The following is a 13,909-nucleotide window of genomic DNA, read 5'->3' as shown; positions in this document are numbered from 1 at the left end:
TTTCGACACAAAAACTCTTTCAATATTTGATGTTCAGCGCAATTCGACAATACAAGTACGTTAGAGCCACACACACACTCACTCAGAACACACATTCCGGCATATGCCGATGCGTTAGAAATTCCGTAGAGGAATGTGTACGCGGTGCATGTACAGTTAAGTAGCAATAAGTAGTAGTGTAATGATAGAGATATGAATAACACATAGAAAAATGTGTGTTGAGAATTATAAAATATAGAAATTAAAAAAGTAAGTTATTCGAATTTTTTTTTTGATTTTAAAAAGAGATGTGGGAAAAAAAGGAGTAATGAAAATTTCTGAAAAAAAGCGAAGAAATAATTTTATGATGTAATGAGACCAAAGATAGGTGTTAAATAGAAAAAGGCTGACCTTCAAAATACCACGAAAGTTTTGAGTAGTCACAGTCGGTAAGTAAATTTAAATGTTTCGAGACGGAACGAACTACAGAAAGAAAGTTTCAAACCCAGTTACAATTTCTCAGAGACTCCAAATATGTGACCTATTTTTAGGTGACAACGCGAGATTTTAGGCCGCCTTCAGTTCAGACCATAAACAAGTCAAATGTGTTTCTTATGGAAGCCATTTCGTTATTTTTTTATTTTTATTTTTACTCAACACACTTTTGGGGTTCGTTCATCAAAACGAGAAAAAAAGTGTTCTCTCTAATACATCACCAAGTCAACTATAAGTTCATTGCCAACATAAGCATACGGAATTATGTTAACAAGTTATACGCAGCGCATTTGGGTATTCATAAATGTATTACCAAAGGTTAACATAAAATACTCAATATTTTCTTTTGAACGAAAATATCCCATGTCATGGTTGTGCATTTAAGCCGACCGTAGTTATCTACTTAATCGGTGTGATTGATAACCAGCAGGAACAAAAATCTTAGTCAATGCTTGCCTGGACGTGAATCTTAAATTTCTGAGACTATCAACTATAGCCCTTTCAGACCCGAGCATTAATTTTTTCGAATTTTCAAAATGTTTTTGCATTTGTAATACCCAAAAGATGCATTAAAAACCTTTTTTTCAATTTTTCACTTTTGTATTTCTTTTTTTCTGAAGAAATACTTCATTGCGGTCAAAACTTTTCTGCCACGATGATGCAAAGTATATTGACCTTCACATACAATTTTTTCTCAGAATTTTATAGTTGAATTTTATGTAATAAATCATACTTTTCCCGGAGAAATTTTTTCTCCTGGAAGCCAACTAAAAAATCTCCCCTGAAAGTTGAACTTTAAGTGCTGCCCTCTGAAGAAAGCCAACCAAGTTCATATTCACCACATTTCTAACTCATAACTAACGCAATCCTATAAGTCAGAGCTCAACTCCCTGAGGTCAGAAGAAAAAATCTTACAGTTGGAAAAAGCCACACATTTGTAGCACCAGGGTTTGAAAGGGTCTTTTATTACTATTATTTCCTAATACTATTAAACCAACGTGGAACATAGTTTGTAGTAAGTGATTTCGTGTTACGTGGTAGTATTTGTATGACTGTAACTAATGACTGTAGATGAGAATATTACTTACAATACTGCTAAAATACAGCAACCCAATTAAAAATGCAATTATAAAATCTAAAAACTACTTACACATTATAAAATATAAAACAATATCCATAAAAAATAGTTATGGTTGTCTTATATAAGTATGGATAGCTTCTCGATTTAGCCCAACATGTTTATCGCATTTCTTTACAAACGTATCAATTGTGTAAGAATTTTCTACCCACGGGGGTAAACTATTTTATTTATTCACAACTTTATTTTATTAAAGGGAAAAAACTCCATGCGTTACCACAACTTGGACTTACCAATCGATACTCGTGTCCCCTTGTAGAAGCAGTCGATTGACGTATATATCATTAAAATGGCTCATGGCCCATTTCATCAATGGCGTTGAAAATTTTGAACACTTCGATGATATCCCGACACCTACGTTCTTCCAGTGTAAACATATTCAAAAAATCAAGTCTATCTTCATAACTCAATACCTGCATGCCAACAAGGACACGAGTAGCTCTTCTCTGCACCCCCTTAACCAAGTCTATATCCCGCTGTAGGTATGTTCTCCGAAACCTTACAGCCTTACAGCATACGCCAGTCCTGAACGAACTAAGCCTCAAAAAAGTGAAAGAATGACTTTATTAGAACGCGAAGAGACCTTTTATTTTTAAAAATGAAACCGAGCATTTTATTCGATTTTTTCACCACCGCTGAACAATATTCAGAAAACCTAAGCTACTCATCAATAAGAATTCCCAAATCGGTGACCCTAGTTGCACCCGTGATAGTAATACTTTTCAACTCGTAAGTGAAACGTTGGTTGCTTCAACCAAAATGAGTGATCATGCAGTTGTCAACACTAAAAGACATGCTCTATTCATTTGCTCACGCTGCAATCCTGTTTAGGTTGGTCTGGAGCAACACTCTATCGCTTTGATTCCCGACTACCCCTATTAACTTCACGTTATCTGCAAATATGCTAGCAATCTCATCAATACCCTGATCGAGTTTATCGATGAAAAGTGAAAAAATAGGGGGGCTAAGGATAATACTACCTTCAGGGTCTACATTTATGACACCTGTCCAATCAGAGAATTCCCCCGTTCACCATAACCGTTGTGACCTATCTCTTAACCTCGATTCTATTCATTTCAGCAAGTTGCTTCCAATCCCAATCTCGTGTAAACGCTTCAAGAGTTTACCATGTTGGGTCCGATCAAATGCCGTCTGGAAATCAAGACAAACAACATCGACATTTTTACCCTTACCCAAAGCTTTAGTAACGACCATAGAAGTAAAGGAGGTTGCTTACACGTGACTTCTCCTTCCTGAGCCCATGCTGATTATCCGACAATACATTATTCTCGTCTATCCACTTCGCCAATTGTTTTTTGATAATAATTTACAATTTTCTAGAGGGTGCTCGTCAAACTCACTGGACGATAATTGGACACGGCTTCTCTACTACCCTTTTTAAATATCGGAACAACATTAGCAAGCTTCCAATCCCTTGGGACGATACCCTCAGCAACACTACTCCTTCAAATCTGTACGGCTGACCCCAAAAATTCATTAGCACAGAGGGACCAACGGAACTCTGAGGTTCCATGACAGTTTTTTTTGGGTTCCGCATGATCAAAAGCCACGGAACCCTTAGAAATCCCGGAGGGCTTTCAAAAAGAAAACTTTCTTGTTGCTTATATACGCAAAGCTGTTCTTTGTTTTGTGTTTTAACGATATGGGACCGCGTTTAAAAATAATCCAGACCACTTGGAAGACTAATCTAGTGAATGTGGAAGCATGTGAGTGACCAAAAGAATGATGATTAAGGGACGAAAACAGTGACTTAAAAGGTTTGAAAGTATATGAATGGCCGAAAGATTGTGACACAGAAACATATTTATGGAATGGGAGGGGGAAAAGCTATACAGTCTATAATTCTGGGTCGGCTAATTTGGAGGAATTAGTAGTTCTTTTAGTATTTTTTATTAGTACTTTGTTAGTTTAAACTGCGAGCCGATCTCATCGTAAACAAATCCCGTCACAGAGAACAACAGGCTTACAACAGTAAAATCCTCAATCATTACACTTTACTCACATTTAGAAAAATTGATGACAGATGGCGGCACGCTACACATAACAAACGTTACACAGACACAAACTTAACGTCAGATTCACAACACGAAAACGCACATCCTAACATGTACCGATTCGTTAGAAATTCCACGGAGGAGTATAGACGAGTTGCATGAGTGGTTTAGTAGTAGTAAAAAAAACTAGACTAGAATGTGCGAATGTATTATACAGGGTGTCTCATCAAGACCGCCCAAACTCTGCACAGCCAGATGCTTCGCGTGGAATGCATAAAAAATGCCGAAAGAACTGTACCTGTACGCCCATAGTTTTCGAGAAAAATGCGAAAGAAAAGTATGACGTCATATCCGGTGCTATATCAAATGACGGCTTGACGTCATTCCACGGCGCGCATGCATGCCGCGATATGCGCGGTAGACATTTTGAACATCTTCCTATGTAAACATATGCAAATACCGATGTTCATATGTTTCCAATAAAGTTTTTTTTCCTTGCACCGGATATGACGTCATACTTTTCTTTCGCATTTTTCTCGAAAACTATGGGACGTACTGGTACAGTTCACTGAGCATTTTTTATGTATTCCAAGCGAGGAATCTGGCAGTGCAGAGTTTGGGGGGTCTTGATGGTAAATCCTGTATACAATGTATATATTATATTGAGAAACATCATAAAAAGTGGAACCTCTTCTGTCACCTATCAAGTAAAAAGTACAACTGTTAATGATCCTTCAATTGGAATTTGTAAAAAAAATGTGCCGCATGAAACAGCAATGTAGTATATGATATTAGTAAATATTTTATGAGTCATAATATTAATAAAATTGTTAAATTTGCTTTTAAATTTTAACAGTTTATACTTGTGTACAGTAAAATAATAATAGTATTACTCGCAAAATGAAACTTGAGCGAAACGAATTAGTGATTATCTTAAAAGATTGTACAGCCCGAAAAATCGGTTTCGTGGCTGTTACGACTTTTATATAGGCGCTCTGTTTGATAATGAAATTCATCTCGCCTTCACGGGAAGTCGAACCCACGGTCTTTCGTACGCCGGACGAATGCTCAGCTGCAAAAGCGGGTACAATACGCGCTTCAAGGGAGAAATATTTCGTCTGCATCTATAGCTTAGTGGAGGAGCACTCATATGAGAGAGAGAGAGCATGGGGTTTGGGTCCCCGTGGAGGCAGAAGTGAGTTTTTCTCACCAAAAAATCATCATCTCTCCCATTTTTCCGGAAATCTTGTAGTTCTGTAATTCTTCAGTGGATAGTATAATTTTGAATTTGATTTTGTGCCGAAAAAAGAAAGTAAATACGATATTGATATAGAAGATGTAGTGAAGCATTCATAACTGAAATCGGAGTTTTTCCCCCCCGATAAATTCGAATAAAAGTTTACATGTCTTAGAGAAAAAAAAATGGCCACTGAAGAAAATTCTTAAAATATATTTACTGTTAAAGAGATAAACCGATTATTATACACGAAAGAGCTCCCAAGCGCATGTGCATTCGGATTTTGCAGTGTCCTTCAGTCTAAACAAGTCTAAACTTTGGTTATTCGCGTTATTTTTTAGGAGTTTTTTTTTTTTTTTCATGCGTTCGAATGTTACCAATTTCGTCCATGAACCTCTGAAAAAACTAAAATTCGTGCTTAAAACTTTCGACGCAGTTGTGGAAATCGGCAGACTAGGTTGGGAAGATACCGTCTAGGGAAGAAAAGAGGAGAAAGAGCCTCTCTCTCGACACAAGAAAAAAGTTGGTTTTGAAGCCAAGCCAAACGCATAAATTATTTTCTTTTCCCTTTTTTAAAAGAATTGAAAGAGCGAAGAAATTCAGGAAAAGTCTGGCAACGACTACGTCGTGGCATAATGTCATGGAATTTGGCTGCTGGACGATTTATAACGTTAATGCGCGAATACAACGAGACTACAGTCTAAACGAGCGAATCCACGCTCATCAGCCAGAAATCGTGTGTATATGTATATTATAATCTCGCCTCAATATACATGAAACCAGTTTATTCACCTTGTCTGGAAAATTAAAAAAATACCCGCACGAGTTCAGTATGCTAGAATCATGTTTATCTAATGAAAAGTTCTCAACCTTGTACGCGTACATCTGAGGGTATGCAAAAAGGAACCTCTGGGGAAAATGGGGTTACGAACGCTGCGCATTTCTATGAGTTCGTTAGCGCAGTCGTGAGGCATTGGACGGTGGGAGGGGCGCAAGTGCAGAGGAAGCCTCACGATAATGAGATGTAGTTCCAACTTAAATCAGTTGAAAGACTTTTCTAGTCAGGTAGAAGGCCTCAGAAAAAAATCACTTTGCTTGAGGGCCAGTGTCATCTTAAGGCATGGGCCCACCCGGGCACGGCCCGGGGGCCTCAACAGAAAAGGGGCCTCACAAAAATGAGATCAGGTTAAAATTTTCGAGAATTTGCCTGGTAGAGCCTCAGAAAAATCACTTGGCCCGTGGGGGGCCCATGATGCTCTTAAGACGGCCCTGCTGAGGGCGGGGGAAGAGAGAATGCCACGATACTCTTCAGACGGCCCTGCGCATATCAACCATGCATTTCTAGTAGCATGAAAGTCTCCTGTACATTTGTAGGAATATACAATCTTCTTTTGCAAATCAAAGGGCAGGCACACTTTCTGAGCATTTCTGGGATTCAAGAATTGTGCTCATGTTGAGATGCACACAAGCTCCCCTACGCATGTCCAAGGGTGCGGAAGCTATTTCATGGATTTCTAGGAATATGCACACCTTCTAACCGTTTCTAGAAGCGCGCAAGCCTCCTTATCATTTTTAAGGATACGAATATCTGCTATACGCATTTCTATGGGCACGCAAACCTCCTCATTTATAGAGATACGCACATCTTCAGCGTATTTATAAGGGGATACGCGCGAGCATCCTACGCATTTCTGGGGCTATTCAAGCCCTTACTCATTTCTAGGCACACAGAACACACGTCTCCTACACATTGCTAGAGGTGTGGGGATTCTAACGTAACTTTCTATACACTTTTATGGTCATACAAGCTTTCCACGGATTTTTGGGAGGGGGTATGCAAACAGAACACACGCCTTAGTAATTTCTAGTGTACTCAAGCCTCTAATGCAAGGATACTCAAACTTTTTTAGAATGATGGCCACTTCATTGGTTTGAAAACATGTCGCGGGCCACTTAAATGATCTAAACAGTATTATGTTAAGCTTTTTGTAGTTAACTAAATTTCAAGTCATTGAGTACAGGGTGGGCAAAAGGTCCGTAAAAACTTTAAAAATGCATAAAAACCGGAAAAATAACCGAAATAAAAAACGGTTTGCAGGGTTAGCATTGCTAGGTCACGGGATTTTTTTAAGACAGGAAAAAATCTCAAAAAACAGGCGATAGGTGGCACTGACGCACACAAGTCAAAGAAAAGATACGCATATAACGAACACAATGCCTCGTAATCGTTCATTACAGCAGTATGTGTTCCACATGACCACCAGCTCAGGGGGACAACACATTGCAGGCGAGTCACAAATCTAGCAACGGCAGAGTGCAGCAGGTCCGGATGTATACATGACACCTTTCGGCGGATCGCATCTTTCAATTCCGACAGATTGGATGGACCGGATCGATACACTTTTCTTTAACTTGTGTACGTCAGCGCTACTGATTGGCTGTTTTTTGAGTTAATTTTTGTTTTCCTGCCAAAAAGACCTTAGCGATGTTAACCCTGCAAACCATTTTTTTATTTCGGTTATTTTTCCAGGTTTTATGAATTTTTAAAGTTTCTATGGACTTTTTTGCCCACCCCGTACTTTAAAATGCATGCTGACAGCTGTTTGCATGGATTCAATTGTTAAGTTGTCATGATGTTTAATTGTGAAGTAAACAAGTTCGATGGAAAACGGTTTATGCTGTTCTGTTGAGTAGACCCTATGCACGCGCGCCACATCAGATGACTTCGAGGGGCCCACATTTTGCGTGCGAGCAATGGGTTGAGCATGTATGCTCTAAACTTTAGAGCATAGTTTCCCAACCTTTTTTGTCCCATTGCACCCTTCTTCAGGAATTTTTTTCTTATCGCCCCCAGCTCAAGTGAGCCCATAGGATACTATGTTAAATCCATAAGTTCCATGCCCACGAGGAGGTGATGTTGCCCGTTTTGGAAAACTGCTCTAAAGCATTTCCAGGGGATAGATACTTTTGAAGCACGAACGGTTGGGAATCAGTGGACCGGATGGATTCTGTTTCATCTCTACTATTCGTGACGATAGGTGTAACACCAGGATTCATCCCAAACATAAAGATTTAATTCTCATCACATTGCAAAATCAATATTCTGAACAAGATCAGAACCTTTCATTGTGGTACGGAGATCACAATGTAGCATCATACTTATGGTTCCCATACACATGCAAAAGTATTCCATCTCAGGGGAACAGTTGCTAATTTAATCACCGTAACTAGAAAGAAAAAGAAATTAGGACATAAAGATACTACGTGCGAGGATGTCTCATGGCAATTCACGTCCTGACATCCATCAACATATCCAAGCGTCACCAACTCAAAACAGATTCAATGAATCAGGAATTTGAAGGGGGCAAAAAAAAGTTGTAAAGAACAACATAAAGTCCGACTTTAGGTCTTATTGCGCATTAGGTGAATCATGCTTTACGGTTTGTAGAAGGCATAGATAAATAGAGAGATGCCATTTGTACTTCTTTCCCTCCTCTTCCTCCAAGAGAAGGAGTGCGAATAGACGAGATAAACCTAAAAATATCTATACAAGAGTTTAAAAAAAAAAATTCAGAGAGGGGGTACGCCTACGCCACGCGTGAAAATTTTGTTGCAGCAAAAAGACACGCGATTTCACAACCGATATCTTTCCTCCTGGAGATGTCTATCTATAATTGCTGCTCGAAACATTAAGAAAAATATAACACAGTATGTCCCACTTGGTGGAGCAGTCAGTCAAATGCACCTTTTTCAATTTGTCAAGTCATGAAGCAAAAACATTCCTTTCCTGCTGGCAAATACTGCATACCTTCCATGAAAGTATTCAGGGTGAACATTCGCCGCGAGTTTTGCCATTCGCAGTCTAAACGGAAGCAGTCTCCATGAAATTAGACCAGTGGCTACCTTGCCCAATCCATGATTCATCTACCCGGTTTGCAAATATTTTTACTTATAAATGAAGCACTTCAAAGCATAAATAGACACACAAATCAATATCTACAGCTCTCCCCGTGACGCCCCTGACAAAGGTTGGTGACCCACACTTTGAGAAACACTGGAATAAAAGAACGAATCGGGCTTTTCCGCGAATCAAAACTTTCATCGACTTCATGTACTCTACAGATTCATTGTCGTTGGAACAGGCCGTGCCATCAGTTGATGTTAACGTAAAGAGCATTTATCAGGCATAGGCGGATACAGAAGTGGGTGATAGGAGTGACTTCCCCCACCCCCTCCAGTTCAGTGAAAAAAAATTGTATTACAGTAGTAGCATAATTTTGAAAGATGGAGGGGTAGATTCACCCCCCCCCCGCGTTCAGTATGCATACTTTGGTGATTTGCCCCCCCCCGTTTGGGGGAGCGAGGGGGGTGTTCTGTATCCACTTATGTTATGAGGCCTATAATATTCTGTTACATGTACTCAACCTTTAGGAGGGCCAATTAAGTGATCTGGAACAGCACTGCAAGTTATTTACATGATATATATACATAAATGTGGTGAGGATAACTTAAATGATCCAAAAATGTGCCCCGGGCCGCTCAAGTGATCTGGAACTGTGCCGCCGGTACCACTTAAGTGATCTGTAAGTATGTCGTCACCTGCTTGAGTGATCTGGAACTGTCACGGGCAACGTGAGTGATGTGGAACTGCACCATGAGCCGCTTAAGTGTTCTATAACTGTGTCGCAGAGTTATATATACCACGTGTCACTTTAGTGATCCATAAACATATCGCGTCACTTTAGTGACCTGGGAATGTGCCACTTGTTTTTTCAAGTGATCCGAAACTGTGCCGGGGTCACACTGGGTCATCGGCTGAATACCTCTTGTGAGAATCAAACAGTCGGTGATGAAGTAAGGTCTCTCTCAAGTGATCTGTCACTGGTCTCACGTGATTTGGAAAATGCGCCGCGGCCACTTAAGTGATGCGCAACTACACCACGGGCCACTTGAGTCACCTGTAAATGTGCCGCTTAGTTCACTCTTATGAAATTAGGTTTGAGGTCAAGGATCAACTCAGATGAATCCGAAGGCCATGGGTTGGGCATGCATGGTCTGTGGTATCTCTTTCACACATGGAAAGGGGTCTCAATGGTACTATCCAAAGCGGTTGAAGAATTATTCATTTACCTTTACTCACCTTTTTGGTACTATCACCTATTTTTGGACTTGGTGCTACGAATCTCGTCAAGTCATTTGATCAGCTTGTCTCTTCAAGATACGGGCCATTGCACTGGTTTCACAATGCAAATCTTTTTCTAATCGATGCCTTGGTGTAAAAATCAAGGCGATAAATGTTACAGGACATAAAAAGAGACCGGTCTTTGAAAAGGGTGTAAGACATCTAGATTGTGCATGTCCATTGACCGAAATAAATCCGTAAGCTGATCTTTTCGCGGCACAAAACGTTGGAGAAAGGGCAAGAGATCAACCAGTCGAGATACAAAAATCAGGACGCAACTTGACGAAGCGAATCCATAGATATCGGCATAACGATGTGGCGAACCAAAGTCAAGCAATCGATTCAAAAGGGCGAGTTGGAGACACCGGGCGTGAAGGAATTCAAGTCGGTTGTCCAAGAAGCCATGGGAAGAAAAGACACTGTCAAGCTTGGAATTCAGAAAGAAAGGAAAAAAATACTCAAATTCCAGAGCGATGAAGTTTGGGCTGAAAGGCTGAAAAAAGCCGAAAAGGATAGGTAAATATCATACAGTACTTCTCGTTTTGATTTGATTTCATTAATATCACATATTTATATAATCATCAAGAATGCATCTTCACATCTTCACACACATTATAGAATTAGATTTTTAAGTTTTTTTAAACTCTTGATTGAAATAATAGTGAATATAGCTTTCACTGCCACCTATTAACCAAAATTTAGTTTTGATTTTCGTCTGTCGTCAACAGATGGCAGCAGTAATTTGTAATTTAAAAAAAAAAATTGACACGCGCGAATTTCAAATGATTACTGGAGTGTCTCTTTACCTTTTATTCGCCTGTGGCCCCTTTTGGAACGTACTTCTAACCAGAGATAGAAGCTCTAGAACACCACTTATTCCGCAGGCCCATGATTCTGTTTAGACGGCTCTTCCCCTATTATCTTACCCAGAACACCCCTCCCCATCTTCATTCAGCAATGGGGGGGGGGGGGGCTTTTCAATAAGTAATTTGACTGTTTTCAGCAAATTTATAGCGGATAAAAAGTTTATTTTTTTTATTTGGGAAGCATCATGTAGACCTCCCTATGAATACGAGGCCTCTGGGATATGGTTTGATGGCCCTGGTTCTATTGGGATGCTGCTGAATTCTTAAAATATCCATATTTTGCCCCATTATACAGTATTTCACTTTAATTTTTCACATCTAAACTTTTTTTTCTTCACAGCTGTCTGAAGCCCCTTTAACCACCCGTCTTAGTTCCCCCTTCCGCTTGATTTTCACACGTGACCTCTTTCAAAATATCCCAGGACCTCAAGACAGCCATGTAGCCCCAAGTTGAGAAACAACGTTGTTCAGTACATTGAGAAATTTTGGAGCAAATAGTAACTATCGATATTTTTAATTGATGAAATTAGAAAACTTAAAAAAAAAATCTGATTTTTTCCCCTCGATGAAAAATTGCATTAGCATAATAATTATTGACATACTCCGACTTTTTCAATTAATTTGTTTCTAAGCCCTAGCAAAGGGGATGCGACCTGCAGGTAGGTGCCAATGCTTTGTTTTATCACATTCTTTTAAACTTCTGTCAGCAGAGCCGCCTTAACATCACCATGGGTCCCCGTCATAGCAATATTCTAGGGCCTCTGCTTAGCTGAAACTGACTGCTCACTGATTCAGATATTCGCTCTTAAAAATCACAACACTAAATCTCATTATTACAAGGCCCCGAATGCACTTAAGGGCCCCAGGCCAGCTCGAGTCAACCCATGCTTTAAGATGGCCCTGTCTATCAGTGGAAGATCTTTATAAATTTGATGCGTATTTCCTGAAATAATAACGAGTAAATGTTTTTTTCTCGTCCTACGATACATAAATCTAGACACTTTCTGGATATTATGGTGAGGAAAACTTGGGAAAGAAAAGTTTGTTGCCTCCACCGGGAATTGAACCAAGGACGTCTTCTAAATCGGGTAAGCACACTGATCCTTGTAATATAGAGACATGACTTCTCTTCACTTGAAACACGCACAGTAGCGTGACTTGATGAATAGAGACATTGCAGTTTTTCTGAACTTCGGCGATTGGCCTCCAGATGACGGCAGTAGAGATGGATGATGTGATGATCTGCCACCTGGATGGAGGTCAATCGCTGAAGTTAAGAGAGGCTGCAATGTCTCTACTCAGCAAGTCAAGATACTGTGCTTGTTTTAAGGGAAGAAAAGTCATGTCTCAGTGGTATGTACGCTTACTAGGTTTACAAGAGGTCTTTTGTGTGATTCCCGGTGAAGGCAACAAACTTTCCCCCCCCCCCCAAGTTTACCTCGGCATAATATTCAGAAAGACACTTGATTTTAAATAACGAGTGACTTTCTCTTGATTTTTATCACTTTTAATGTGTTGATTTTTACTGAAGACCAGTTGGTCGTCGTCCGCCAACGGCCATGAGAAGACCCCCGAGGAAGATCGAGTTGGGCGTTTTTGACAGAGACTACGGAGAACTGTCCAAGAAATCGAAGGGATCTTCAGACTGGCAACAAAGGATCCAAGAACGTCGTCAACGGATGGAAGAAGAGAGGCGAGAAATGGTTGCCTTGGCCCAAAAGAAAGAAACCGCCGTAAGTGGATTGGTTCCTCCCTGCCCACTCTGCGAAGACCCACCGTCCGCGTACCTTGAACACTTCGGCTTCAAGCGCGTACTCATGGGCAAAAAGTGAGTGTAATCTAAAAATCCTTCGCACACACGGGTTCGGTAATACACACACACACACCACTGAAGTCACGATATTCAATGTTGTGTCCCATTTGATATTGCAGATTCGAGGTGATTTTTGAGGCTCCATTGGGACCTCTAGATGGATACCAAAGTTTCATGGTCCCGGCCGATTGCCGCACTCCCTGCGAAAAAGAAGTGGAACGCATCCGGCGCAAATTCGGACCATTAGCTGCTTTTGTCATGTACATTAAGCGTCTGAGACGGAAATAGTATGTAGGTGCTGGATAAGGGGCACACGCGCCCTTCAAAATTGTGTTCCAAAATCTCTTTCTGTAATTTATTGATGCGAATACATATTATTACCGATAGTGATTGAATAATCGAGACCGTATCTTTTTAATGAATGCTTTGTCAACTATTTAGTGAGCTAAAGACAGAAATATTAGGCTGGTTGTCCCCTGGAAGCGACAACATGCGAGAAGCTACGCGAGCGGCAACAACCGACATTAAGTCCGACGACAAAGGGCGTCTGCCGTCGTCAACTGAAAGTGACCTTTTACACGATATTCGGATCACGACTGAACTCCATGCAGACGGAGTGTGTTTGTTATACAATTTTGAGAAAATATTGAAAAACGTAACTTTTTGAAAAAATAATTAAAGTCCAAAAGTTATGAGACATCTGGCACAAACTCTGAGAAGGTGTTCTTGTTTACAGTAAATTAATAATTATGTTTAATCGATTACTACTTACTATCACAACCCATAAACGGCAATTATCAAATTTCGAGCTTTCATGCTCACGCGGGGAAGGAGAGAAAGAGACTCGTATGCCCGAGAGAGATACAGAACGATAGAAAACGAAGCGAAAAAAACACAAAAAACCACGAAACAACCATACTGCGCATGCGCAGATGATACCAGATGCCGACATCCCAAGTTAAGCGGGTTCATCGTGGTTCCCGCTCATCTGCTGATGTCGCTCGCTCAAGATCGTGTGCAGTGGATGACATTGTCTTACTTTCTGTGCAAAGAGAACGAATACAGACAACTGCGCGCGACTGGTTTATCGCTTCTAGTGGACGACCAGTCGCAGTGTTTATTCTTATGAAGACCTCATACCATTTTCCCCTTATCAAGCTTTACAGGACTGTAACTGGGGGAAA

The 13,909-nt window shown here is 40.3% G+C and overlaps 2 protein-coding genes across 7 annotated transcripts in view; one reads left to right on the top strand and one right to left on the bottom strand.

Annotated features, from left to right (window-relative positions):
• The window catches only part of LOC149076942 (uncharacterized), a 341,983-nt gene that overhangs the window by 216,966 nt on the left and 111,108 nt on the right, over positions 1 to 13,909 (bottom strand). The gene's annotated exons all lie outside the window — the stretch shown is intronic.
• Positions 10,238 to 13,013, top strand: LOC149076943 (uncharacterized). Its single transcript, XM_089245370.1, has 3 exons — positions 10,238 to 10,562; positions 12,444 to 12,740; positions 12,845 to 13,013. The coding sequence occupies exons 1-3, from the start codon at positions 10,360 to 10,362 to the stop codon at positions 13,011 to 13,013; spliced, it is 669 nt and encodes a 222-aa protein (XP_089101496.1). The 5' UTR covers positions 10,238 to 10,359.

This window comes from Pholcus phalangioides, unplaced genomic scaffold (assembly GCF_987345545.1).
Source record: "Pholcus phalangioides strain wild (caught in Gottingen) unplaced genomic scaffold, Ppha-v1.0 ptg000015l_1, whole genome shotgun sequence".
Lineage (NCBI taxonomy): Eukaryota > Metazoa > Arthropoda > Arachnida > Araneae > Pholcidae > Pholcus > Pholcus phalangioides.
The sequence above is the reverse complement of the archived record's forward strand: the minus strand, read 5'-3'. Positions and strand labels throughout refer to the sequence as shown.

Excerpts from the sequence above, each read along its gene's own strand:
- LOC149076943 (XM_089245370.1), top strand. The coding sequence starts at position 10,360 with ATGTGGCGAACCAAAGTCAAGCAATCGATTCAAAAGGGCGAGTTGGAG. Across the intron at positions 10,563-12,443 it reads AAAAAAGCCGAAAAGGATAG|ACCAGTTGGTCGTCGTCCGC; the intron begins GTAAATATCATA and ends TTTTTACTGAAG. Across the intron at positions 12,741-12,844 it reads CGCGTACTCATGGGCAAAAA|ATTCGAGGTGATTTTTGAGG; the intron begins GTGAGTGTAATC and ends TTGATATTGCAG.